The sequence below is a fragment of the Cervus elaphus genome, chromosome 4 (genome assembly GCF_910594005.1).
Source record: "Cervus elaphus chromosome 4, mCerEla1.1, whole genome shotgun sequence".
Classification (NCBI taxonomy): Eukaryota; Metazoa; Chordata; class Mammalia; order Artiodactyla; family Cervidae; genus Cervus; species Cervus elaphus.
In genome coordinates, this window is record NC_057818.1 from 12,622,783 (window position 1) to 12,648,962 (window position 26,180).

Consider the following 26,180-nt stretch of genomic DNA (forward strand, 5'->3'; position numbering starts at 1 on the left):
TTCCTAAGTTCTGATTGAGCTGTTTGGGCAGCAGAAGTTGAATAGCCTGTCCAGACCAGGGGGCTGGCAGGGCCTGGCGAAGTCGCCTTGGCCGATGGCCTTGTGCTGAGACAGTACCAACTGCCTCCGCCCAGGTTCCAGCCATGATCCCAGTCTTGGCCGCCCAATTTGCTCTCTGTCCCCTCCTCGCCCCCTTCCATACAGCCACCAGCGGGATGTTTAGAACCTAGTTCTCATTTATTGTCTGATGCTTGTATTAATACTAGTCTGCTAGGGCTGCCAGGACCAAGCACCCCAGGCCAAGCGGTTCAAACACCAGAAATTCATTCTTTCCCTCTCATGGAGGCTGGAAGTCCAAGATCAAGGTGCCGGCAGGGCTGTTTTCTTTTAGGCACTGCTCCTCGGCGTGTAGACGGCGGTCCCCTCCCTGTATCTCACATGCTGATCCCTCTGTGCATGTCTGTGTCCTAATCCCTCCGTCTTACAAGGACACCAGCCACTGGAGCAGGGCCCACTCGTATGATCTCATTTTAACTTAATTGCCTCTTCTAAGACCCTGTATCCAAACCCAGCCATGGTCTGAGGAGCTGGCGTTGGGACTCCGATGAAGGAATTTGCAGAAGGCATAGCTCAGTCCAGGATTCTGTGTTTCCCTCTGTGTGCCAGCCCTGTTTGTGGTCTGGAATAAAGTTGTGGGACACCAGGCCTGTTACTGCTACAGTTCTGCTTGAATCTTCTGTGTTCTCCCTGGCCCAGACTTAGAAGCCATCATGATCCAAGCGTTGCCCCTCCCCAGCATGGACCCCCAGCCCCCCAGCCCGCCCCTCCCCACCCCCTCCCCAAGCTGCAGGCAGGCCAGACTACTTTTGGACCCAGCAGTGCCGCCCGACATGGTGCTATGAGTGGCCCGACCCAAGACAAGTCGGCATGTCTGTGCCAGCGACCATCTCGAGGTGGAGAAGCCACTTGGAGAAACGCCTCTTTTCATTTGTGTTTCTCCCCAGGGGAAGGTTTGACTAAACCCCGTGGTTCTCCCAACTTTGAAGCTCCACTCGAAGCTTCATCAGTTCTCTCCTGAACCTTGGAGGGAAGGCCCCGTCTGTGGGCCCTGGACCGTGCGAGGCCGTTGAACGTTCAGAGTGAAGGCGGCTCACCAAGCCTCCTGGAATAAGGTCACCCTTGTTCAGGAGAACATGCCAGGAGGATGCACTTGGAACCAGCAGCGGTTTCACTGTCCTTTCATGCTTTGCCATTTTGCTTTGTTCTATTCATTAATATTTTTTAAAAACTTGAAGTAGGCAAGTCCAAAGGATAGAGGGCACTCACCAATGAGGTCCGGCCCCCAAGGATGCCCTGCTTTGGTTACCACATCACAATTCCTGCTAACTCATCTGGTCCACCTTGCATGAACAGAGCTTACGCTTTGCCACATGTGCTTGAGATTTTAAAGCAGAAACAATATATTAAAGATGAGTCCCCTCATATTCTTGTTCCCAGTTCAGTTTCCCTCCCAGAGTCAACCACCCCACGAACTGGTTTCACTATACAAACACATGCACGCACACCATCTGATATATGTACAAACACATATAATACATGTCTGTGTAATATACACATACATATATATGCATGTCCACCTATAATATCCATAAACTTGTCCAAAATATGGTTTATATACCTTAAAATGTAAATAAATACTACCGTTGGCATAACATTCTACAACTTTCTTAGCCCAACATTGGATTAGAGCTTTGTTGCTGCCGACAATCCCAGAACTCCAGGTCTTCCATTTTACCTGCTTTATAATATTTCACCCACACTGACCCACAGTTCTTTTACCCCTCCCCCTACTGAGAGTTATTTGAATTGTGCCCACTGGTGGTTTAAAACAAACCCAGCTTTTGGTCCAGTTGAGTCATGTAAACAATTCCTGTTTCATGCCTTTGGGGGTGCCCTGCCCCTCGGGATGCTGAAGTGGAGAGTAAAGCAAATTGGATGTTGCTGTGACCACCAAGTGGTCGTTTTGTGATGTCAGTCTTGCTCCTGCTTTGTCCCAAATCTTAACCCACCGTCAGTACTTTTTGGCATCCTTTTCAGCCTGGCCTCTGCAGCTGGGAAATGATCATATATGGTGGTGTGACTAAGCGGGGAGGCGGCAGGGACCCTGGGAGCGTCTGCGTTACTGGCTTGATTCCCACGGGGCGAGTGAGCACACAGAAGCCCTCCCGCGGTCCCTGCGGCTCTGCCCCAGAGGGAACTCCTTGGCCGAGAGGCCGAGAGGCCACGGAGCTGGGCCTCCGCCTGCATGTCGGCTGCTTTTATCTGAAGCGTAAGCCCAGTCAGGACCCTGGAGAGTTTCCAGGGAACAGAGATGGGAAATGCCGCGTTCCCATAGCTTCAGGCTCTGCTCTCTGCCTCTCGGGTGCCCAGGACAAGCCCCAGAGGACCCCCTTCTTCCACTGCCATCTTGCAGCCCCACGCCAATGCAACCACTGAAACCCTGGCTATTGTTCACGTGGGAGATGACAGAGGGGCCTCCTGGGGTTCTGGGTGGGTAGCCTCCAGGCTGCCTCCCTCCCTGCCCACCCAGGGGTCTCTGGATGCCTCCCTCCAGCTCTCTGTGCTGTCTTCAGCCAGGCCTATCCCGCTGGTCAGGGGCTCCCATCTCCCCAGCCTAACTGGGGGCCACTTGAGGCCAGGGACAGTGCCTTGTTGTCCTCCTCTCCCACCATGCAGCACAAAATAGGTGCCTATAAAGGTCACTGGGTGACTGATCGACTTTCCTTGGGGGTGAAACAGAGGCGAGAGGGTGAGCAAACAAGGGTGAACAACAAGCCCTGTCTTGTCTTCTTGGACCAGACAACAAGTCATCAGGAGGACCACACTTCATGACCTGTAGTGTGACCCCTGGCCCCCCAGGGTGAGAGGAACCGAGGCAGTGTACTGGAAAACCCCAGGCCCTCAGGGACATCACACCTGGGTTTGAGTCTTACCAGTAAGCAGCCTTGGGATCAACTCTCTGAGCCTCGGGCTCCCCATCTGTAAAGTGGTTGCAAGGGCAGACCGACCTCCTGGGCTTTCGTGAGGGCTGGAGATGACACGGATGAGGCGACCGGCCCCCGCAGAGGCTCAGGAAGGGCTCTGAGAAAGAGCGCAGGCGCAGCGGAAACTCAAACCTAATAAATTATCTTCAGGCCGGGGGATTTTAGAATTAGTAAGTGTGTTCCAAGACTAAGACAGCTTTTCCTAAGATGCCTGCCAAGGAAGAAAGGTTAGTGAGAGGCGGTGTTTGGGAAAAGGGCCCGGAGCCCAAAAGCAAGGACAGATCATGAAGATCTTTGACGGGTCATAAAATAACGGTGTCGGCACCGTGGATCTCAGAGGGGGTGAATCCCAACTGATGTGACCACGAGGCACGCACCACGGCCCCTGGCCCGGCATGTGTCAAGAGCTAGGGTTCCAGAAACACTCCTTGGGAAGCACAGCCCCAAGAGGGGCTGGAAGGTCCGGGAGTCCCAACCACCATCTTCCATCCCCTCCTTGGCCCTGCTGATGCGGCTGTTGGGTGCTAATCACCCATGTGGACCACTCACTCAGCAGCCAGGAGGGTCACATCTGGCAGTGCCCATAATGGGCCCACTGTCAGACAGAAGCTGGCCGAGGGAGGCTGCTCGCTGGGCTGTTTGGGGGGTTGCCAGGCAGAGACAGGGTGAGAGTGGGGTACCCTGGTACCCCTGGGAGGCCCTGTCTCTTTCCACTGTCACTTTCTCCGAGGATCAAGTTAGCAGAGCACGTGGCTAGGCCCTGGGAGGCTGTGGCGTAGGGTGTGATGGCTACCCACCCCGTGGAAGGACTGTGCAGGGGGTGGGTCTGGGGGTGCCTGACAGCCTGTTTGGGAACTGAGTCTTACCTCACAGGGCCTAGGAAGTTCGCTACCCCCGTTGGTTCATGGCACATCCTTTGCTGACGTGAAATGGCTTTAGCAGTCTCTTTTGGGGGCAGGAGATGGAGTTTAATTCAGGCCATAGACTCACCGGAGCCCTGAATGAGTCCAGATGCTGACTCAGAGTGAGAGAAAAGGAGGCGCCACGAGAAGCTGAGTCTGGGAGAGACCGAGCCAGGATGTCCATGTGGCATCGGGCCGCTTGCCGTGCTGGAGGCCGCTGGCTTGAATCCCAGCTCCACCACTTCCTGCCTGCTGGACCTTGCTGGTGTAGCTTCTGTGAGCCTCAGTCTTCACATCTGCACAATGGGGAGAGAGGGGTGCCCTGTTCACTCTCTGCCGTGGCGGGTTTGGCACTGACCGACTTCTCCAGCCACCCTCTGTTTCCTTTCAGAGCACGAGAACGCCCAGCTCTGCCTCAGGCGCCCAGGCCGCCCGTCACCGCCTGCCTTGCTGCCGGCGTGGAGCCATGACCTGTGTCCTGACTGGTGTCGTGCCCTTGGGGCTGGTGCTGCTGCTCTGCGGAGCCCAAGGCTTTTTCCTGCCCAACATCACACACTTAGAGAAGCTGCTCAGCAAGTACCAGCGGGACCAGCCCCACTCACGGGCGCGGAGGGCCATCCCCAGGGCGGACCAGGAGGAGATTCTCATGCTTCACAACAAGCTGCGGGGCCAGGTGTCGCCGCCCGCCTCCAACATGGAGTACATGGTGAGCGCCGGGCCTGGGGCTGGCCTGGCGTGGGGGCTCGGGGCGGGGGCGGGTCCAGGACCCGGGAGCTACTGGCCAGAGAGGCTCCCCTGGCTGCGTTCTGGGCGCCTGGCTGCACCTCTCTGAGCTCAGCCCCCGCTCCCCACCCTCGGCTCTCTTGGAGCGGGGGGGGCGGTGAGGGTCAAGGGGTGGGCTCTGGTGAGTCCGACCCCAGCTCTGCTTCCTCCTTACCGAGTCACCTCAGCATCTCCTTAGCTGGGTTGACTCAGTGTTCACTTGACAGTTGGCTGGCACGCCTGTCACACGCCCAGTCAGACACTCAGCCCTGGGGCTGTGCTGGTACCGAGGTCTTCATGCAGCTTGGTCTCCAGCCCACTCTTAAGGTGCTCCCTCCGTCAGCGAGGGGCGGCTGAGTCTGTGAGCAGTGGGGCGTTCTGCTGGGAGGAGGAGGCTGAGAAGGGACAGTGGAGGGTCCCCTGTACCTCGAGAGAAGCCCCTGCACTTAGGAACAGAAGGGGCGACCAGCTCCGGGTGCCCGTCCCCAGCCCCACCCTCGTTCCCGTGTCTCCTTGTCCGGTTCTCTCGGCCCCATGAAGTGGACACCGTGGTTCCCCCCAACTTTACAGACTGGCCCGGGATCACAACTGGCAGAGGCAGAAGTGGATCCTGACCCGGGTCCGGCTGAGTCCAGGACCCACGCTCTCGTTCACCTGTCCATGCTGTCTGAACTCCACCCCCACTCTGCTGCCCCCCTAGGTACCTGGGACTCTTTCTCCAGCTGTTTCCACCCTCCCTGCCCATGTTGTTCACACCTTGATTAGCAGGGCAGCCTCAGCCCTGGAGGGGGACTCACCTCCCATCTTGCCCTCTGAATCCTGGCATCATGTTATAATTCCTAAATCTTCACTCTTCCAGCCTTTCTCCTGGCTGGAGCCTCGAGGGCCCTCTGTGCTTCTTGCCTGGCACCCACGCCTCCTGTCAGGAGCCCTGGCCTGTCTGGTTAGCTTGTTTCGCTTCCTCCTCTGCGGCCAGAGGAGTCTCAGGGTGCTGTGTGCACAGCCCCCCTCCGCACCCCACACGTCTGCACCCCGTCACTCCCGTTTGCAGCTCCGTGCAGCCCGGGCCCTGGCCCCTCTCCTTCCTCTGGACTCAGCTGCCGCTCCCTGTGTCGTTCACGCTCTGACCTCGGTCACCCTCGCGGCCGGGCACCTGCCCATGTGGCTGTGGGCCCCGCGGCACTGCTGAGCCAGATGAGGCGGCCCACCGGGGGCTGAGGGATGAGTGGGTGCCCGCCTGGGTAGAGCCTGGGCAAGGCTGTCCCCTGGGGACTCCTTATGAAACCATTTCTTTTTTTTCCCTCAAGAACACGGTCCAGGGGTTTGTTCTGAAGGGGCTGTGCTAATTTTAGGAGGCAGAGTGGACACCCTTTCAAAATGTTAATGCGCGGGGCAGCCATTCAGAGCTTTTTAGGGTTAAAGCTGGAGAGAATTAGGGTAGGTTTCTTTTTAGGCTCCCCTCGCCCCTGCCAGCATCCTTGCCCACCAACGTCCATCCGCCCAACAACAGGCGGCGCTGATTGGAGAGGGTGTCTCAGATCCATGTCCTGGAGCTTTGAGCCACAGCCCTCTGAAACAGGCTCATCCCAAGAGGTGGACTGTAAAACCCCACAGAGTTAAGACACCCTGTTTTGAGGTTTTATGAGTGGACAGGCTCTGGAGCCAGCCTGTCTGGGTTTAGGACTTGCCCCTGGATGTTGAGGAGTGCCGTTATCTTGGCCAGAAGGAGACACAGGCCCGGAGATGGGGGGAAGGGGTGACTTCGTGTTGGGGTCCGGCGGTTGGTGAACCGGTCTCCTGGAACGTCCCAGGGCCCTCCCAGTATAGGCTGTCAGGAAGCACCTATTGTGTGCCAGGCTGGGCCTCCACAGGGCAAGGGGACAGCCCCTGCCTGCCTGGGAGATTTGGATGGGGCGGGGCAGCCGCTGGCTCACAGCCTGAGGGCCACTGGGCGTCAGTTTCTTGAGAGAGAAAAGTAGTCCCACTCATCTGGTTCACTGTGTTCTCTTCAGGGGGGTTATGTGTGCACCCTGGGCTGGTTGGGAGGGGAGCTGGTGACAGATTCTTTGTCCCAGACCCTGACTCAGGGTGGGCTTTGCCGGAGGGGAGCAGGACTGGGTGAGTTGAAGGCATTTCTTGCTACTTAGAAAAAAAAAGCTATATATATATGTGTGTGTGTGTGTGTGTGTGTGTGTGTATAAGGTTATATATAGGCTTCCCAGGTGGCGCTCGTGGTAAAGAACCTGCCTCCAATGCAGAAAATATAAGAGACGTGAGTTTGATCCCCGGGTCAGGAAGATCTCTGGAGGAGGACAGGGCAACCCACTCCAGTATTCTTGCCTGGATAATCCCCATGGGCAGAGGAGCCTGGCGGGCTACAGTCCACAGGGTCACAAAGAGTTGGCCATGACTGAAGCGATTTAGCATGTGTGTGTATAAATACATACATATGTATATATATAAAATGGTAAAATATACATAATATAAAACTTACCATTTCATCCATTTTAAAATGCACTGTTCAGTGGCATTAGGTACCCTCACACCATTGTACAGCCATGACCACCATCCATCTCCAAGTTATTCATCCTCCCGTTTCATAGATGAGGAGACTGAGGCTGAGAGGAGGGACTTGCTAGGGTCCCTGACAAGTTAGGGGATGAGCAGGAGCTCTGAGCATCCAGGCTCCTCTAGGTTCTTTGCTGACCAGAGACTGTCGAAATGCTCTCAGAGTCCTTGAGTCCAGTGTCGCAGAAGCTGAAGCCTGGTGCTTAGGGTCGTCCCGGGGCCCGAGCTGGGGGCGTCAGCACAGTTGAGTTCTTCCACCCATCCTGACCCTACCTCCTGGTGCCCGTTTCTCGTCCCCTGCAGACCTGGGATGAAGAGCTGGAGAAGTCAGCGGCAGCCTGGGCCCAGGAGTGCGTCTGGGAGCACGGGCCCACTGGCCTGCTGGTGTCCATCGGGCAGAACCTGGCTGTGCACTGGGGCAGGTGAGAGACGCCATGGCCCCTACTTGTGACCTGGGGTCTCACTCACACTGCCGGACCTCTGAGCGCCTGTTAAATGTCACCCACCGATCTTCACCCAGGTCAACTGAGCGGGTTTCCTTAGAGGAAGTGGGGAAGATGTCCTCTGACAGATTAAGACTCGCTGCCCTTGTGCTAGGCACACGAGTTCTCTGAGTAGGGACCCAGGAGTCGCGAGGTTTCCAGGGTCTGCTTCCATTTTGCCCCTTTCATTGAAAAATTGATGTGGATTGGACAGAGCCCCTGAAAACACAGGGCAGGGTCGGCTGGCCTTCAGACCCGCCATATCCAGTTCCCGAGCTCGGATTTTAATGGGGCCCCAAGCCCCTGCACTGTCCTCTAGCCAGGGTTGTTCCAGGCAGGACCTGGGCAAGGGGTCATCACAGGGCTAGAGGCTTGGCTTCGTGGAGGCATAGCAACCCGGTGTTGTTTTCTGCTTTTTATCCAGTCAGTCTTATGACAGCATCACCAGAAAATGTCTATGAGGAACCCAACCCATGGACCTGCTGACCTGGTCAGCTCTTTCTGTGTTTCTGGGCTCCTGGGCTGCATCTGGCCGACATATTTTCCCATAGTTGTAACTGTGGCCAGGACAGCTATTGATTTTTTTTTTTTCCTTCTCATACGACATCAAACAGTTTTCTAGCACATACTTGTCATGGTTATCACATCTGAAAGGCTGCCTGTGAGCCATCAGGTTGACAGACCAGAATTTAGCCATTCTATTCTCGTAGCTGGGTTTTGTTTTTTTCTTTTTCCCTCTTGGCTCATTTGAATGATTTCATTAGGAAAACTCTGAGGAGTAGGATTGATAGGTCCATAGCACAAAGGCTGTCCCCTTTCTGGATCAATATTGCTGACTCACTTTCCAGAGGAGCCCCTCATCTGAAAGCCCCTCAGCAGCTGAATGTTTTCTTTCTAAAACCAGTCCAGCCTGGCAGCAAGGCTTGTGGGACATGGACAGACAGGGTGGTGGGTACCCTGTGGCCCCGGAGCCCTGTCGCTGTCTGTGTGTCCTTCTCTGAGCTGGCCCCAAGCAGAGAGGTGCTTTCCCTGGCCAGGGCACTGACCACAACCTTTGCCAGAGTCCTGACGGTAATTATTACAAGACCACTGACTGCCCTGCTCCCCATGGTGCCCTCAGAAGTGCCCAGTCCCCCCCACATCTGTTCTGCTTGTTGAAACCATTTTGTCTACACTTGCTGGTGACAGCGACCGGGGCTTGCATCTGGTTTATTTTCTTTCCCGATGCCAGCCTGGCAGACGGGGCTGAAGAGAGGGCCAGTCACAACAAGAGATGGGGAGTGTCTTCTAAGTGCTGGGGGCGAGGGAGGGCTCAGGTGATAGGATCCCAAATGGGAGCTTGGGGCAAGGTTTGCCCCTCTTCGGTTTTTTCTTATGCAGTAATATCTGTGAAATACGGGATTCAGGGGCTGCATATATTTCCCCAAATGTATATGAAAAAAATACATAATTATTAGTATAAAAAAGGATTCACTGGGGCCAGATACAGGTTTCTCATACACACAGGTGGTGTGTGGGTCACCCAGGCATACTCCTGCACTCTGAAGGAGGCCAGTTCAGGTTTTAAGCACTTCTAACAGGTGCCAGGTGGGATGTAGGGCTGTTGGCCTGAAGGCGCGCCCCGCCTCCAACTCCACCTTGGGTGGGTGCTGCCAGAAGGGGTCTCTGTTATTGTGTGCATGTGGTGACCAGAACTTAACAAGCCCATCTGTCCCTGCAGGTATCGCTCCCCTGGCTTCCACGTGCAGTCCTGGTACGATGAGGTGAAGGACTACACCTACCCCTACCCCCACGAGTGCAACCCTTGGTGTCCAGAGAGGTGCTCCGGGCCCATGTGCACCCACTACACCCAGGTAAGGCTGGAAGATCGGGCGTGGCCTCAGCCTGGCACCCCCAGAACTGTGGGGCTCTCCCCCAATCAGAGAACCTCTGTTCTATCATTGCCTTAATTTTCTTCCTTTAATTCAGTCCTATTCAAAGTATAACTGGTGGGTTGAACTGTTTGTGACTGGTTCACAAATGTGGAAACTGAGAATAAGCACTAGAAACTTCTATAGCAGTTTTATATTGCTGGGGCATGTTCCTTATTTGTTTTGTTTTGTTCACTTTTCCATTTTTGATTTAAACAAATGTCTGGCTCTTTCACGGGCTAGGGGAAGAATTTGGGCCTTCACCCCTTTACCATACACCCATTTACTGTGGGCACCTTATGGATTCAGGCCAGATTATGTCACCCTGGTCATTTTCCCCTTGTACTTTGATGTATGGATGTCATCTTTTCAGATAGTTTGGGCCACAACCAACAAGATCGGCTGTGCTGTGAACACCTGCCAGAGGATCAATGTCTGGGGAGATGTTTGGGAGAATGCAGTCTACCTCGTTTGCAATTATTCTCCAAAGTAAGAACAAGTGACATGGTTTTATGGGTTGGGGTGTGTTTGCTTGCCATGGAAGACCCAACTAAAACTGGCTTAAGTGGGAAAACCTCTTCATTACTTAACATAACAAGGCATTCAGAGATTAGTGCGTCTAGGTTAGCTTAGTAGCTCAGCAGTGTCAAGGAGAACTTTCTGTCTTCTTGCAGTACTATCCTCTCCTCATGGTCATAAGAAGGCTGCAAAACATCAGGCACCAAGTCTCCCCAAACAGAAGGGAAGAGAATGGTAGAAAAGAGTTCTCTCCTTTGGCTTTTCTCTCCCCTGGTCCACTTTCTCCTTACGTCATTGGCCAGAACCAGACTACTCATGGACAGGGGGGAACAAGACTGCCCCAGTTGGCTTTGACCAATGAACTTGTCCCAGTTGGCTTGGCAAATTGTCTTCTGGGACTGCTTGAATAGATCAGAAGCAGGAATAGCTGCTGGCTGGGCAACTAGTGGAGTCCACCATAAAGATTCTTTTTCTCTGAAAATATGCAGCAAAGGGCATGCTAGTAAATAGGTGTTTTGCATTGTTATGTTTCCCCTCCCAGAAGGGACCTGATCAAACCTTTGGGTCACAGCCCCTCTTCATCTTTACAGCACCCTGATGCCATCAGTATGTCACTTACCTCTTTACCCACTCACCTCTGTTGCTCACAAGACAACTATGTGCTGATTCTCGGAGAACAGCTCACCCAGTTTACAGCCTGTGGTTTGCGCACTGGCCACGGGGCTGGCCGCCATCCTAGCACTGGGCCCTGCATGCAGTGGCCCTTAAAACATATTTTCTCAGTGACTGCATGAAGCAGGAATGACCTCATTTACTGGGTTGGGTCAGGAGTGGCCATGCGAAGGTGGGATGAAGAGAGAATCGCTGAGGTTGGGAGGAAAATAGAAACTCTCTGTAAACCATCCGGCACGCTAGCGGTAACAGTGCCTCCACAGCCACAGGGATGAGGTTATGGGTTGTGTCATCAATGGGAGGGACCAAGCCCCACGGAAGAGCAGTAAGCTAGTCAGAACTACTGGAAGAGTGGCAGGTGTGGAGTGAGGAATAATTCAATTTGACTGTATATTAAAAAAAAAAAAAAACACTAGAAGATCCTACTAGAAATACCACTTCCCCCTTATTTACCTCCTATCCCTTTCTTAAAAAAATTAATATTGTACGTATAGGAAAACACACTAATCCTGGAAGTACAGCTAGTAAATATTCACATGTATAAATTTGTATTATTTAGCACACACTGCTGCAACAAAGTGGCTTCAGCAGCAGAGTTCTCTCTCACAGCCCTGGAGGCCAGAAGTCCAGATCAGGGTCCAGCAGGGCTGGTTTCTGGTGAGGATTCTCTTCCCAGCTCATAGATGGCCACCTTCTCCCCGTGTCTCCACATGATGTTTCCTCACTGTGTGCAGGGGGGTGGAGGAGAGAGATGGAGAGGAAGTTGAGCTCTCTATGTCTCTTCCTATAAGACCACTAATCCTATTGGATCAGGGTCCCCACCCTTGTGACCTCATTTAACCTCAGTCACCTCCTCTGAGGCCCCATCTCCAAATGCAGCTACTCTGGGGGTTATGGTTATGGGGGGCGTGCACATACGTTCAGCCCATGCATCGTGTATATATAACATGGCGCCCAGGCTGGAGGACGGGTTCCCAGGACGCCTGGCACCCAGCCCCCATCCACAGCCACCACCTCTGAGAGCTACTGCGCCAGCCCTGTGGGAGGCCTGGTTTGTCACTGAGGAGACGCGGAGCCCACACATGCTGGCAGACTCAGCTGGGGTGGGTGGGGGAAGAGCCCGTCTGGGGGCCCGAATGGTCTGAAGAACCTACTGAGCCCCACCCAGTGACAGGGCAGGCGCTGGGGCCTCAGGGTCCCCCTGGTGATGGTCCATCTGTGGGGTCATCCCGAAGCCCTCCGTGAGCCCTGGCCAGCCTGCGTGTGAGGCCGATGTGCTGAACAAAGCAGTGTCTGCAGCCTGCTGGGGGTGTCGTTCTGCCCGCTGTGGGTGCAGCCTGTGACAGCCCCTGCCCACCACCCCCGGCCTGACACCCGCATGGCCCTGGGTGGTTCCATTCCACTATTTTGGGCTGACCAGGAGCAAACAGCGTGTTTTCTGCAGTTTGTCCCTGGCCAGCACTAATGGGACCCCTCCCTCCCTGGCCGCCCTGGACAGCCATCAGACCGTCACCCCGTGAGGTTGCTGATTTAGCAAGCGCTCAGAGAGTGTGTTGCCATCACCAGAGGCTAGTCCTGACGTGAGCCGTCCACACAGCCACCTCCTTCATCTCACGACCAGTCCCCGAGGTTACCCCATACAGAGACGAGGGCAGAGGTTCTGGTTGGAAGGGCCAGGTCCAGCCCCAGAGCCTGCTCCTCATGGCTCGGCCGCCCTTGGCCCAAGAGTGGGGCCCTGCATCTATTTCCTGAGAAGACAGCTAGTTGACTGGGGCAACCATGAAGGAAGTTCCTAGAACAGATCACAGAAACCGGCCCCCAGTCACTCACTGCTCCAGCCTGTGCTGCCAAAGGCACCACCAGAAGGGCCTGGGAGTCCTGCTCACCACCTGCTACCCAGGCCCTGGAGAAATCCCACCGAGCGGCCTCTGGTTTTCCTGCCCCGGAAGCTTAGAGGGAGGCGGATTGGTGCCTGTGATGCCCAGAGGCTCTCAGCCCCGCGAGCAGAGTATGGTCAAAGCTTTGAACCCTACAGGCTGAGGTCAAATCCCAGCCCTCACACTCACTTGCTGTGTGATGTTGGGCAAGTCACTTAACATTTCTGAGCCTGTTTCCTCGCCTGATAAAGGATTGAACTCTAGCATGTCCCTCCTAGGGTGTTGGAAGGATGGAATGAGTTGGTGGGTGTGCAGTGAGAAGCCAGTAACCTCGAGGCCCTCCCTGGAGCAGGCTGCCCATCACTTATTTGAGAAATGGCTTAAAAGGGAGGGTCCCAGCAACTTCCCTGCATTGGTGTTGGGGCTGGGGGAGGGGGCGGTGCCACCGGTGTTCAGAGTTGTGAGAGGGAGCAGTGTGGGTAGGTGGGGGCCACAGGACAAAGGATGAGAAGGAGAAGGATGCTTCATGGCTTCTGGCTAGATTATTCTGTAATTCTCTAGACGTTGTGCACAGAGGGGCTCAGGGCAAGTGCCTGTCCCCCTCATACCTTCCGTCCTCCCTGACCGTGTCGGGGCCCCAAGAGGGTCTAGAACAGAGAGAGGGGCCCCCGGGCCCTGGCATGGCAGCCCCGTGATGGTGTTTCTGGTCTGTCCTCAGGGGCAACTGGATCGGAGAAGCCCCCTACAGAACCGGCCGGCCTTGCTCCGAGTGCCCCCCCAAGTACGGCGGTGGCTGCAAGAACAACCTCTGTTACCGAGGTAGGAATCCACTTCAGAGCCCTTGGGAGCGGGTTTCCACTCCCGTCCCTGAGTCACAGAGCTGCCACCGTGAAACGGGGACGTTGGACAGCTAGGGGGAGAAATTGGCCCCTTCCACCCTTACCCTCTGCTCCCCTCCTTCATCTCCAGACTCCAGCCCTCGCTCCCCCGCTCCCCTCCCCATCTCCAGACTCGGGGTTCAGCCCCAGCTCCCCGGGGACCCAGCTGCCCCTGGGACATCCCCCAGTGGGCATCTCCCGTGGGCGGCACCGACCAGAGGCATCCTGCCCTCTTGGTGCTCAGACTTTGGTACAAAACAGACAACAAACGAGGGATTTAAAGCAGCTGCGTGATGGATGGTCCAGGCCAGCTGTGGACCGGGTGGGCTGTCGGAGCCCCTCCTGCTCATCCTTGTCCCCACCAGCCTCCCACCCACCCACACGTGAGGCTCACCCAGCCCTTACTCGTCATAAACATCTACGTTCCCCTCCCCCCTCAGCTCAGGCCCAGCCAGAGCTTTCAGGCTGTGTATTTTCCAGCGACGCCAGCATTTGTTTATTGCTGGCCACTCAGGGTGTTTCCATTTACCCCGCTCCTGTAAATAATGCACATTTTTCATGCCTGAAGTGCTCCTCACATTTTGGACTATTTCCTTCAGCTCCGTCCCGGCTGAGGCGCTGAACGTGTGTCTGCGGTTGAGGTGTGTTTTTTCACGTGGCTGCGTCAACAGGTCCTGTGACGGCTGAGAGGGGCCTTTCAGGAGGGTTGGCACGGGCAGGAGGCAGCGGCCCTTCCCTGCCGGGGGCTCGTGGGGTCAGCGCAGTGGGCTCCAGGGTGAAGAGTGGAGTTCCAGCCCTCTCGGGCCGGTTTTTCCCTGCTGATTCTGCCCACTGCAGTGGGGCGGGGTGGGGGTGCCCTCTGGGGGGAGAAGCAAAGGTCTGATGGTTTGGTCAGTGTGGCCTGGTCCATGTGGTCCCCTGGGTTGTGACTTATGTGCAGGTAGCTGAGTCTCCGGGGGAATCAGGGCTCAACCCAGAGTCCAGACATGAGACTTCTGGCTCTGGATCTTGGTGATCTGAGGCTCTTTGCTCAAACCCCTCGGTCTCTCTGCCTAGCAGCAAAATGGGCCTGGTGACTCCGTCCGTGACACATCTCAGGCTCAGATGAGAGAGTCAGCGCATTTGGTGTGAACATCCTGAGTGCCTGCTGTGTGCCAGGATGTTGCTAGGTGATGGGGTGGGGTGACTATGGGGACCAGTCCTGGTCCTGCCCTGGGGAACCTGGCGTCCAGTGGGGCCATCGCCCCTCTCAGGGCATGATACAGGTGCCCCGGGGCTGTAGCAGGAGCCTCCACCGTGGGCCAGGCCAGGGAGGGCCTCCCGAGCAGGCAGCTGTTGAAGACGACAGCCTGGTAATGAAAGAAGGGAAGGGCATGTCCGGCAGGGAACCGCACGTGTCATGGCATGGTGCGCAGGTCCTGGCAGTGCCCGCCACGCGGTAGGGCACCATGAGCATTGGTTAGGTGGAGTTTCTGCTCCCCCTCTTCACTGTCTTTGAGACGGGGTCCCCACGCCCATCCTTAGTGAAATATTCCCACACAGTCCCACTCCGATACCTGGATTCCTGGGACAAGTGTGGGTTTGAGAGTCTAGTACACCTGCTTGAGGACTATCAACCCTGCACGTTCCAGCAGGGGGACCCCGGCAGGTCACTTCATCAATCTGAGCCTCAGTCTTCCTGTGTGAAAATGGGGTGACATGTCAGCTCCCGGGGGTAATGGGAGGGCTGAGAAGGCAGGCCAACACTCGAGGCATGTCAGGCTCCAAGTCCCCTTTCAGGCGGGTCCTATGGCTGCTATCTGGTCGCCCAGAGGGACAAGTCCCCTCTCAGATCCTGAGGGCTGGTATGGGGACCATGAGGGAGGGCAGACCTCTGGGGGCGCCCCCTCAGGTCTCCTGATGGGGGGCTCCATGAGTGCGCGAGGCAGGCCGTTGGCATGCAGGTTGGGCAGAGGGGGCGTGTCTGCACTCCGGGCCGGGTATGCCAGGCAAACTGCTTGCCTTCTCTGAGCCTCAGTTTCCCCCATCTGTAAGAGTGATGCCATCATCTCCTGTAGATGGTTTGCTGGGAGGATGTGGTGAGGAAGGTATGAGTTACTAGGACAGCAGCCTGCACATAGTCAGCACTTTATGGACCCAGCCCATTACTTTCTTGGAGAAGTAGAGGTGGGGAGGTATGACCTCACTCATCACCTGGCATGGAGTTCTTTACCTTAGGGGTTACTGGGGGCCCTCTAGCAGTCTGGGGGCCCCATCCATCTCAGGATCCTGGCACATGCCTTCTTTTCTCGGAAAACACAACTGTTGTGTCACACCTCCTCTAGGAAGACTTCCCTGATTTCACAGCCAGGCCACTCACTTGCCTCCATGCCCTTGCTGCACCCAGACTCTCCATGAACTTGAATCACCTGTAGTTACAGCTGCTGGTTCACTCCAGGGCCTCCAGGGGCACCTAGCAGGTGTGTTCTGCATGTTGTCTGAATAAATATACCCCCAAAGTCCACAGAGGGTCCTTGTCAGAGAACAAATGTACACAAAGACAGCCTAGATGCTGGTTAACCCCCCCCAGTGAAGCCTCCTGGACTTGCTTCTTTATTTTTGGTGGAAAATACCCAACTCCACTTGGCGGGCATCCTGATTTCCTTAGCTAACCATGCAGAAAGTCTCCTCTAAAGCAGCTTATCTGCATAAGCTACTTAATAAGCGTTTATTGAGGTGCCTGGCAAAGCCTTGACCTCTTAATGGAGATGGAGCGGGGATAAGGATAGACTGTAAGAGGCGTTCCCACCCCTCCAGCCTGTCCCTGTGTGGCAGTGAAGGGTGTGGGATTCAGGGAAAGGAGTCTGACTCTCAGCTGTGTGAGCTTGGGCAGGTCACATAGCCTCTTCAAGGCTCAGTTTTCCCATCTGTGAAATGGGGCTGTTCATGCCTCCCAGGGCAATGACAGGATGACACCAGAACTTGACATTAGCTATGAGCTTTGTCCACACTTATAGAACCAGGTGGAGCCTGCAGAATGACGTAGAAATGCTCGGTACCCTGGGACCCCCGGTCCAGAGCTGGACGGTGCACAGGGTAACCTTGGCGTGAACTCGGGCACGGAATTTCCCCAGGCCTGTGCTGGTCCACTCAGGGGATCTTAATTAGGATGTGCTCAAATACAGCCCGTCCTCTGGGTAAGCATTCCACTTTTCATGTGTGTGTCTGAGGGTGAGGACTGTCTGCCCATTTTCTTAAATAGTGAGCCCTCAAATGCTTTAGGCTGCGCTACCCAACTATATTCGGCTAAATAAAGCCACGATTATGAGGTATAAAAATCCTAAAGGCCAGTGGAAGAAAACCCAGCTTATTCCAGAGACAGCTCTGGCTTTCAGTGAAGAGCAAGCCTGAATAGCCACTTTGATGGGAAGACAGACCAGAGACCGCTGCTGGGTTCCAAGTGCTGTTTGCAAACCCAGCATCTTCATAAAGATTTTGCCTATAGAGTATAGCTATAGTATAATGTTTTCCACATTCCCCTTCCTGAATATCTTTAAACTTTGCTGGGACTATTTTTCCCCCTCCAAAGAGTTCAAAGACAGAATTCATTGTGGGGGGTGGGGGGAGGGTTGACAGTCCTTCATGCAGCCAATTTTGTTGAGCAACTGCTGTGTGCTGGAGCTCGTTGTAGAGTGGGGTGTGAAGCAGGCTGGCTGCTGCCCCAGGGAGTCTTCAACTGGTGGGGGAGGGAGGTGGTGGTGAGCGTGTTGTCCAGGAGCCGGACATGAAGGTCCAAGAGCTCTGGTAATGATCTTGGGACTCAGGATTAATGTTCTCCTCTGGCTTAGATCCCGTCCATCCTCCTCTTGGTTTCCCCTGGAGCGGTGGTTGTACAGTGATGAGTCAGCCAGTGAAATGGCTGCAGAGTGTCCTATCAAAAGGCACCCAGAGATCTCTTGAAGAGATCTTGAAGTCGCCCTTCAATTGAATGGCTTGTGTCAACACAAAACGGTTGGTCTGTCCTTCAGAGATGTTGTCACCCTTAAGGAGAAATGGAGATAAGGCTCGGAATTGGTGGACATTTGATGGAACTTGAGTCTTAATCCATTGACATGAGAGGCCTGTGAGGGCCCCATCCATTCCTGCTCCTTGAACTCCTTCTTATCAAAGCACATCTGTTGTCTTTTCTCACTGGAGAAGCTTCGAGGGCAGGGGTTTCCAGCTCTGGTCCACGACATCCTTGGCGGGTCCCACAACAGGTGTGCACTGGTCCATGTTTGATAAGGGTGCACAAGCAATACTTTGCTTTGCTTTGGCTGGAGTGTAAGGCTTGGTATCCAAGTGGTCTGATTACAGATTATGGTGACTTTCATGATAAGAACTGATGCTTAATAAATGCAATTTGTTTGGTGAATTAGAATGTTTTGAAACATGAAGGTTGCAGTCATGTTTGGAGAAATAACCATATTTGAGTGGGGAAAAGATTGGGAGCCAGTGAACTAAGTTTTTTTAACCAAGAGTTGGGTCTTTGGCTCTTTCTAGGTGATGGTTCCAGTGTTACTGGGTTTCAGAACTGCAGTGCAGAGAAAGGTTAAGTGATCTTGACCTTCGGGGGTGGGGAAGGGAACAGAACATGTAGGCGGTAAAGGGCAGTGGGTCCAAGACCATCGACACGGGTATTCTTGCACCCCGATGGCACATATCTAGGAGGACCCCTCCCTCAGTGAGAATCCAGCACAGAGGGACCTCGGGGAGACAGCTGTGGTTTGGGGTCAGAGGATGAGGTGGCTTCCTGAAGCTGCTTCCTTGGGTAGGCAGTGGTGAGTAGGCAGAGAGGGGACAAGAAATCATTCAGACCATTCAGGGGTGGGTGCTGGGGCCTTCTAACCTCCGGTCAGCCCAGCTGCTCTTGGGTTCCAAATCAAGCACAGTGAGCAGACAGCCATCCATTGCTCTTGGTGGGGAGAATCCCGCCTGGCCAGTTGGCCCTGAAGCGGAACTTTCTCTTTGCTGCTGAAATGACCCTTTGTGAAAGCAAACCTCAAACTAGTTTCGTCTCCAGATGGCTTTTTTACTTCTTCCCAAGTGCATTTTGTTTGGATCCCAGCATGTTGCTTTTCTCTCCCCCCTTCACTATTAAGAGACTTATGGCCAGAAACCTGAAACGGACGACATGAACGAGGTGGAAGTGGCCCCCATTCCTGACGAGAAGCACGTCTGGGTCTCACCGAGGGTGATCAAACCCACGAAGCCCAAGAAAGACTCTCCCGTGAACTACATGAGTGAGTGGAGCTCTGCCATGCTGGCCGCCTCTGAAGGGGGCAGTTTTCTTTGGGGTGGACGGAGTAGGGGGGCCAGTGGGTTGAGAGGTCTCCAAGTCGACAAACAGCGGGGACCAGAGTGGGGTATAGCTTGCAAAAGCACGACCCGAAGATGTTTCTAAAAAATGATATTTTAAAGTCATTTCAAAAGAAGCATTATAGGAGCTGTACTTGGGTGGCCTTTTCCCCCCACGCAGTTATTTTAAGGTTAGACCTTCTCTTGTCCTTTCAAAGAGGACCGGGGCTGAGATTGGGTTCCTGTTGGGGTGCCCCCCTCCCAGAGGAAGAGTGAACGTGCAGCGCGGGGCCCGGCTCCCAGGGCCACCATGCGCACGGATCCTGTGACTCGGACCTGCCTCTTTGAGACTCCATGTGCCCTTCTGTAAAGTAGGAGCCCTGATGCCTCCTGTTAGCACTGTTTTAGTCCAGAGACGCGGGTGTGTGCATTTCCTGTGTCCGTAGTTTAGGAGAGGCATTGTGTTCTTGACAGAGAAGAGCTGAAGCAGTCACTAAGGAGCTAGGCTATGAATTCTAGACCTGGGCTGCATGTTCTCATCTGTCCCTCCTCACCCATCTCCTTGCCCGAGCGGCTGCAGCTCGATCAGGTCGCTGTGAGGATTTTTCACAGTCACATGGGTCCCCCAGTGTCAGCTGCATTGTGAGGTCACCAGCACATTGCCTCCAACAGCTCCCCTAAGGCGGGAAGCTGGCTGTTTCCCCAGAGACTTTCGGAGGTCCCCAGATGCCATGTCCTCACGCTCACCTCTGGTCTCCCGAGACCCTTCCCCTCCTGGGGCTCGCTTCTCTCTGCCCTCCCCTGTCCGGCTCTGATTCCCCCCTTCCCGACCTGGGTCACCTGTGTATGCGGCACCTTTACTGAAGTTTGGGGGCTCTAGAGGGCATTTTCTTACAGACACGGTACCAGGTGTGGCTTCTCTGCCCGCCAGTGTCTCTGTTTTCCCTCCGAACTATCACACAGCACACAGCTGGACTCGGGCCTGAGGAGGAGGCCAGCTCACACCCATCTTTCTCAGAAAGCCTTGGCTATTTTGTCAGTTGCCCTCCCACCAGCCCACACCCAGCAGGAGTTATCTCTCCCCTGGACTCCTGCCTGTTAGACTGTAGCTCTCTGTGACCAGGAAATACCCTGATGTCCTTGTCTGTCCAGAGGTTCCAAACTCTTTCATTATTATTTTATTTTTCCATAATGTAAAATTACAAAATAATACGTGTCTTTCTGTCAAACTATAACGTTACTCCAAGATTCTGATATGCCCCTATAAAACAAACCAAAGGAAAACTTGGCCGAGTCCTCGTGGCTGTGGGAGATGATGCTGGGGAGAACGGCTGGGTCCCCGCTTCCTGGGCTGCGCGAGGCTCGCCCTCAGGGCCCTGTGAGGCTGAGGGGGACTCAGCGTGCCAGGCTGCCTCCCGAGGTTGGTTCTCCTTCTCATCAAGGCTCAGAGAAACCCCTGGAGGTGGATACTGCACCCATCTCCGTTAATAAGTGGGATTTGAACCTCAGAGACGGGAAGTAAGTGTCCAAGGTGACGGTGCTCCTAGAGAGAGGAACCGGGATTCAAACCTCCACCCTGCGCCTACAGCCAGTGGGCGACGCTTCTGCTCTCGTTATGATGAGGACTCCGGGGTGTTCCAGAAAGTTCCTTGGGGTGGGGATGGGATCTGCTAACTCGGACTCATCCTCCCATTTCTTGCCGTGACAAGTGTTTCTGCATTTCTCTCCTAGCCCAAGTCGTCAAGTGTGACACCAAGATGAAGGACAAGTGTAAAGGGTCCACGTGCAACAGGTAGGGGCTGGCCCCTCCCTCCCCCACCACCTGCAGCCCTCAGACACACCACTCTGGGCCCGGGGTCCCTTCGTGACCTGTCGGCTGACCTGCTGTGGAAATGCCAGGTGTGCTATCGGCAGGGAGGTCCTGAACGATGTTTTGGTGCAGGTGGGCGCTCCCTTCCACCCTCTGCGTGAAGGGGTCCCAGAGTGGCTCAGAGCTCTGGGCTGCGGCAGTGTCAGGGCAGATGTGGCCGTGGCTGGGTCCAGCACGGCTGCTGTGGAGTCCCAGTCGGCCTGCTTCCCCAGGGCCCCACCAGACGAGAAGTGGCCAGCATCTCCCCTAGAGTGGAACGAATTAATCTAGCCAATGGAGTCGCTTCATAGCATCCATTTTGGATGTTGAAAAACATCTGCCAAGAAGAACAAGCTTGGTTTTGGCAACATAGCCACTGGGCTGCTCCTTCTGGCAGCGAATGGCCAACAGGTGCAGCGGCCACGTGCAGACCCTCAGGTTCACGGCAGGAAAACCATGTCATTGGTGGAGGGGCCCTTGCTCTTCTTCCTATAGGTCCTGGCGTCTGTTCATCTAAAGCTGAATCATGTTATTTAAAGCACATGCTCAAAAGAGAAGGTGTATCATATTACCTGAAAGAGACGGTCCTATTTTACACCACGGGGACGTGGAGTCAAGTTTGTCAGGAGAACGCCCCACTGGCCTTTGGCGGGAAGGCGGGAGTGTCCTGGGACAGAGAACAGCCGGGATCAGATGTTCAAGGGGCTCACACGTTGTCCGCCCAGCCTTGGTGATGGGCCAGCAAATACCGTGAAAGCAGAACCAGGCAGTTTGGTGGTGAGATGAGCAAGAAGTGGCAGCGAGGGTGGTGGAGTAACCATCTGCCCCCACCTTGCACGTCATCCCGGAGGGATCTCCACCCTGCAGACTCCCCGGTCTGGGATGCCCGGAAGGCTCCTGAGCTGCCCGTGGCAGTGCCATGTCTTCCCGAACTGCTGACTTGTAACGAGAGCATCACGCCTGAGTAGTCAGTGGGAAAAGATGACAAGGTTTGGAGAACATTCGTTGTCAGACAGCATCAAAAGAGTTTCAGGACTGGAGGTAGACGGAGCCCTCCCCAGGCACGAAGAAGGCAGGGGTCTGTGCCTCTTAGACGCCTCCTGTCAAGAAGTAGAGCTCAGCCCACATGTGGCCCCCTGAAGTCCCACAGTGCCCTTCCTGGATGCCCTCCCACCACCTGGCATGTCAGTTTTCTGTACATGGCACTTTTGCAAGAAAAATATTTATTGGGGTGTTTTTTCTGACTTTAAAGGATATCCTTGTTCATTGTAATTCAGGAAAACAACCACCAAAGCAAGCATAAAGAAAATAAGTGTCAGTAATAATTTGATGTTGCCCCTTCCAGCCTTTGTTCTGCGCTCTGATTAGGCCTATCCTATTGTACAATCTTGCATGTTACTGGTTTCACTTAAGATTTCCAAAGTCAATAACTGTTCCTCAAAAACTTCATTTCTAGTGACTGTATAACATGCTGACATTTGGCCACACAGAAGTACATTTGGCTATTCCTTTGACACCTGCTGACTTGCTTCCAATTTTTCCCAGTTATAAATGGTTGGAATAACATGGAGGTCTGACTTTCTGACTTTTTGCTTGGGAGATTCAAGAATCAAGGGATATAAATTAAAAATTTTTTTTAATTGAAGTATTATTAATTTACAATGTTGTGTTAGTTTCAGATATATAGCAAAGTGATTCAGTTATACATATATTTACTCTTTTTCAGATTCTTTTCCATCATAGGTTATTATAAAATATTGCATATAATACCTATATACAATATACAGTAGGTCTATATATACAGGTCTATATATACAGGTCTATACAGTTGGTTATCTATTTTATATATAGTAGTGTGTATATATTAATTCCAAACTCCTAATTTATCCCTTCCCCAACTTCCCCCTTTTGTATTCCTAAATTTTCTATGTCTGTAAGTCTGTTTCTGTTTTATAAATAAGTTCATTTGTATCTTTTTTTAGATTCCACACATAAGTGATATCATATATTTGTCTTTCTCTGACTTCACTTAGAATGGTAATCCATCCATGTTGCTGCAAATGGAATTATTTTATTTTTATGATTGAGTAATATTCCATGGTATATATGTACCATCATTTTTATCCATCTATCTGTTGATGGACCTTTGGTTACTTCCATGTGAATATTGTGAATATTGCTGGCATGACCATTGGGGTACATGTATCTTTTTGAGTTAGAATTTTTCATCTTTTTGGGATATATGCCCAAGAGTGGGATTGCTGGATCACTTGGTAGTTCTGTTTTTAGGGAACCTCCATCCTGTTCTCCACATTGGCTGCACCAACTTGCATTCCCACCAAGAGTGTAGGAGGCTTCCCTTTTCTCCACACCTCCCCAGCATTTGTTATTTGTAAACTTTTTAGTGATGGGTGGTACCTCATTGTGGTTTTAATGTGCATTTTTCTATTAGCAACGTTGAGGATCTTTTTATGTCCCTGTTGGCCATCTGGCTGTCTTTTTTGGAGAAATGTCTATTTAGATCTTCTGCTCATTTGGGGGGCTTTCTGATTGGATTATTTGTTCTTTTTTTATATTAAGCTGTATGAATTTATATACTTTGGAAATTAATAGCTTGTGGGTCACTTCATTTGCAAATGTTTTCTCCCAGTTTGTAGGTTGTTTTTCTTCATTTTGTTTATGGTTTAAGGGACATGAATCATTAAGGCTTTCTGGAAAGGTTAATTGATATTTTTTTGTGAGCATGATCACCATCATTGAATTTTATTCTATTAAAACACCCTTGTAGTTTGACACCTGGAACTTTTAGTCTGCACATCTTTGATGATTGGTATCTGAGGACTTCTTTGCTGCCTTTGATGCTGCTCATCTTTCTTCTGGACAAGGCTTTTGTCCATCTGTTCATAGAAACATCCATGTGACTTGAATCTGAAGCACATGAAAATGGTCTTTAAAGAGGCCAAGTTGAATCTGTAATTGTGGCCATGTGTCTATACACTTCAGCCTCGGTAAATTGTGGCTTCCTCCCAAACAGTGTATGCTAGATCACCAACACTTTTCTATATGTAATGATAGCTGTTGAAGGGGAATAAAAACAATAAATTCATGGCAAGGTTTTATCAATGTATTTTGTTCAACTTATGAAAATCATCTTCTTTCTTCCCCATCAGGTACCAGTGCCCAGCAGGCTGCCTGCACAGTGGAGCAAAGATCTTTGGGACTCTCTTTTATGAAAGCGTAAGTATGGCCAGAGCTTCTTTAAATGGCTGGCGTGGACTCCTGTCTCTGTGTTAAAAGCAGGTGGCTGGTTTTCAGGTGAACAGATTTTCTTTCTGCTCAGTAGTCAAACCCCTGTCTTTGTAGAGCTGATCCATGCCTATTTCTGGGGTCACAGATTTGTGAAGCCACTTTCGGGAATGGGGGCTGACCCCCGAGCCGACCAGTCTCTATGTTAGCCCCAGCGATAATATGCTCCACTGGAGAGGGAGAAAGGGCTGTTTGTCACTGTTCTTAGTTTGTAAAGCAACGCAGATGAGTTCTTAAAGATAAGCAACCCCAGAAACAAAGACGTGTTATAGAGCGAGGTCGGAGTCAGCAGTGGGGTGAGCCTTGGCCCGGCTGTTTGGCTTTTTGTGGGTTGAGGACAAACATCTTGGGTGTTCCTGGAAATGATCGCTGACAAAGGTGAATTCAGATGTACTTACATTCCGGCCCCGCCCTGCAGGCGTCCAGCATCTGCCGGGCCGCCATTCACTACGGGATCCTGGACGACAGGGGAGGCTTGGTGGACGTCACCAGGAACGGGAAGGTCCCCTTTTTTGTCAAGTCAGAGAGAAACGGCGTGCAGTCTCTGAGGTAAATATTCTGTGATCAGGGCTCCTGAAGACTTCTGTTCTGATTGTGAGAGTATTGTTGAAACCTTGGGAAGTTCTGGACTGTATAACGAAGCAGGAAACAATAAAGATGACAATGCTAGAACTCAGAAATCACCCCTACAGGCCGTTTAGCATATTTTATTCCACTGGGTTTCTGAGTGTATGTTTAATGTATTGAGTTTTTTGTTTGTTTTGAGTTTTTTGTTTGCTTGTTTTTGTAGCTTTTAGGAAAGTTTATTCCATATTTGAAAGTTAATACTACTCTTAATTATGAAATGTACATATAGCCATTAAGATATAGAAAAACAAATAAGGAAATATTGACCCCTTCTTTCCCACTTGCTCGAGATAGTCTAGGTACACAACCTTCAAAAGCATACAGTCTTGCAGTCTGACGTGAGTTCTGAATCCTCCTTTTTCTCCCTTCCTTGTCACTGAGAACTTTTCGGACACCTCAGTAATGACTGATGGTATCTTTGAGTTTGCAGGCTAATTCTTCACTGGCATTCCCTACATACCCCCCTACCCCCGAGAATGAAGCTTTTCATTTTTTAAATATACCTACTTGTGTTTGCAAGATGCTTTTCACGTAAGGTATGTGGATGAATCACAAGGCAGACCATCCTTGCCATCCTGACTCTGGGGGATGGAGGGGGCATGAAGACCAGCAGGAGGCCGTGTCTTGGTCTGTCCATGGCATCGAGGCATCATGTGACCAGGAGCAGGTGGAACCCACTGCAGGCCCTGGGGTCAAACAGACCCAGCTCTGCCTGCTCTGTCTGTGACCTGGGCTGGCTTCTTCGTCCCTTCTGGCTGGCAGTGCCCTGATATTTGAATGGGGGCCATGGTAGGACCTGAGGCTGACACCTGGCTGACACCCACCACAGGGCGGCGTGTCAGGGACCCCTGTCAGCGCCCACCCCAGGGTCTGTGGCAGGAAGGAGCTCAGCAGACGCTTCTGTGGTTGTTACAAGGTGGTATGTCTGTGTCCGTTCTAAACTGTGAGGCCACTCAGAACATTTCAGAAACTATGTGAGTCATTCTGCTTGGAAAGGCCTGGTTCTTCATCTTCAGGCAGTGTTGCAATATTCCTTGTTCTGTCTTAGCTAGGGATTTGGGGGTTATGTAAACAAAACAAAACAAAAAAGAGCAAGGAAGTTTAAATGAAAACCAAGAAAATATTCAGAGAGATAGGTTGGGTGACCTCTACACCAGCCTTGATGGAGCTCAACCTCAGCCCCGGTGGAATTGTGGGCTTGGCTGAGGGTTCGGGCCTGTATTGCCCAGGATGCCTGTCCTGAAGCCCCTTCTGGTCCCTGCCAGTGGCCAGCTTTGCATCTAGAGTGAGGCTCTTTGCGTCTCAGAATTCAGGGAGTCTGTGAACGCAAGGCAGATGAAAGCTTTAGTTTCACTGACCTCTAATTGAAATGTAGTATTGTCTTCCTTTATGGATATTTAGCCCCACATCTAGCTAGCGCTGCTCGAAGTCCACTTGCTGGAGACATCTTGAAACATTCTCTGCCCAT

At 52.8% G+C, this 26,180-nt stretch overlaps 1 protein-coding gene across 2 annotated transcripts in view; it reads left to right on the plus strand.

Moving 5' to 3' along the window:
- The window catches only part of CRISPLD2 (cysteine rich secretory protein LCCL domain containing 2), a 65,678-nt gene that overhangs the window by 12,020 nt on the left and 27,478 nt on the right, over positions 1–26,180 (plus strand). Inside the window, exons 2-10 of one of the 2 annotated variants that reach the window (XM_043898199.1) lie at positions 4,338–4,652; positions 7,580–7,698; positions 9,479–9,611; positions 10,042–10,157; positions 13,455–13,555; positions 18,735–18,875; positions 20,662–20,722; positions 23,950–24,016; positions 24,504–24,634. In XM_043898199.1, coding sequence (XP_043754134.1) covers positions 4,413–4,652; positions 7,580–7,698; positions 9,479–9,611; positions 10,042–10,157; positions 13,455–13,555; positions 18,735–18,875; positions 20,662–20,722; positions 23,950–24,016; positions 24,504–24,634 — 1,109 coding nt within the window. In that variant the 5' untranslated portion in view covers positions 4,338–4,412. Of the gene's footprint in view, positions 1–4,316; positions 4,653–7,579; positions 7,699–9,478; positions 9,612–10,041; positions 10,158–13,454; positions 13,556–18,734; positions 18,876–20,661; positions 20,723–23,949; positions 24,017–24,503; positions 24,635–26,180 lie in introns of those variants that run through there. The other variant, XM_043898200.1, reaches the window with a different exon arrangement.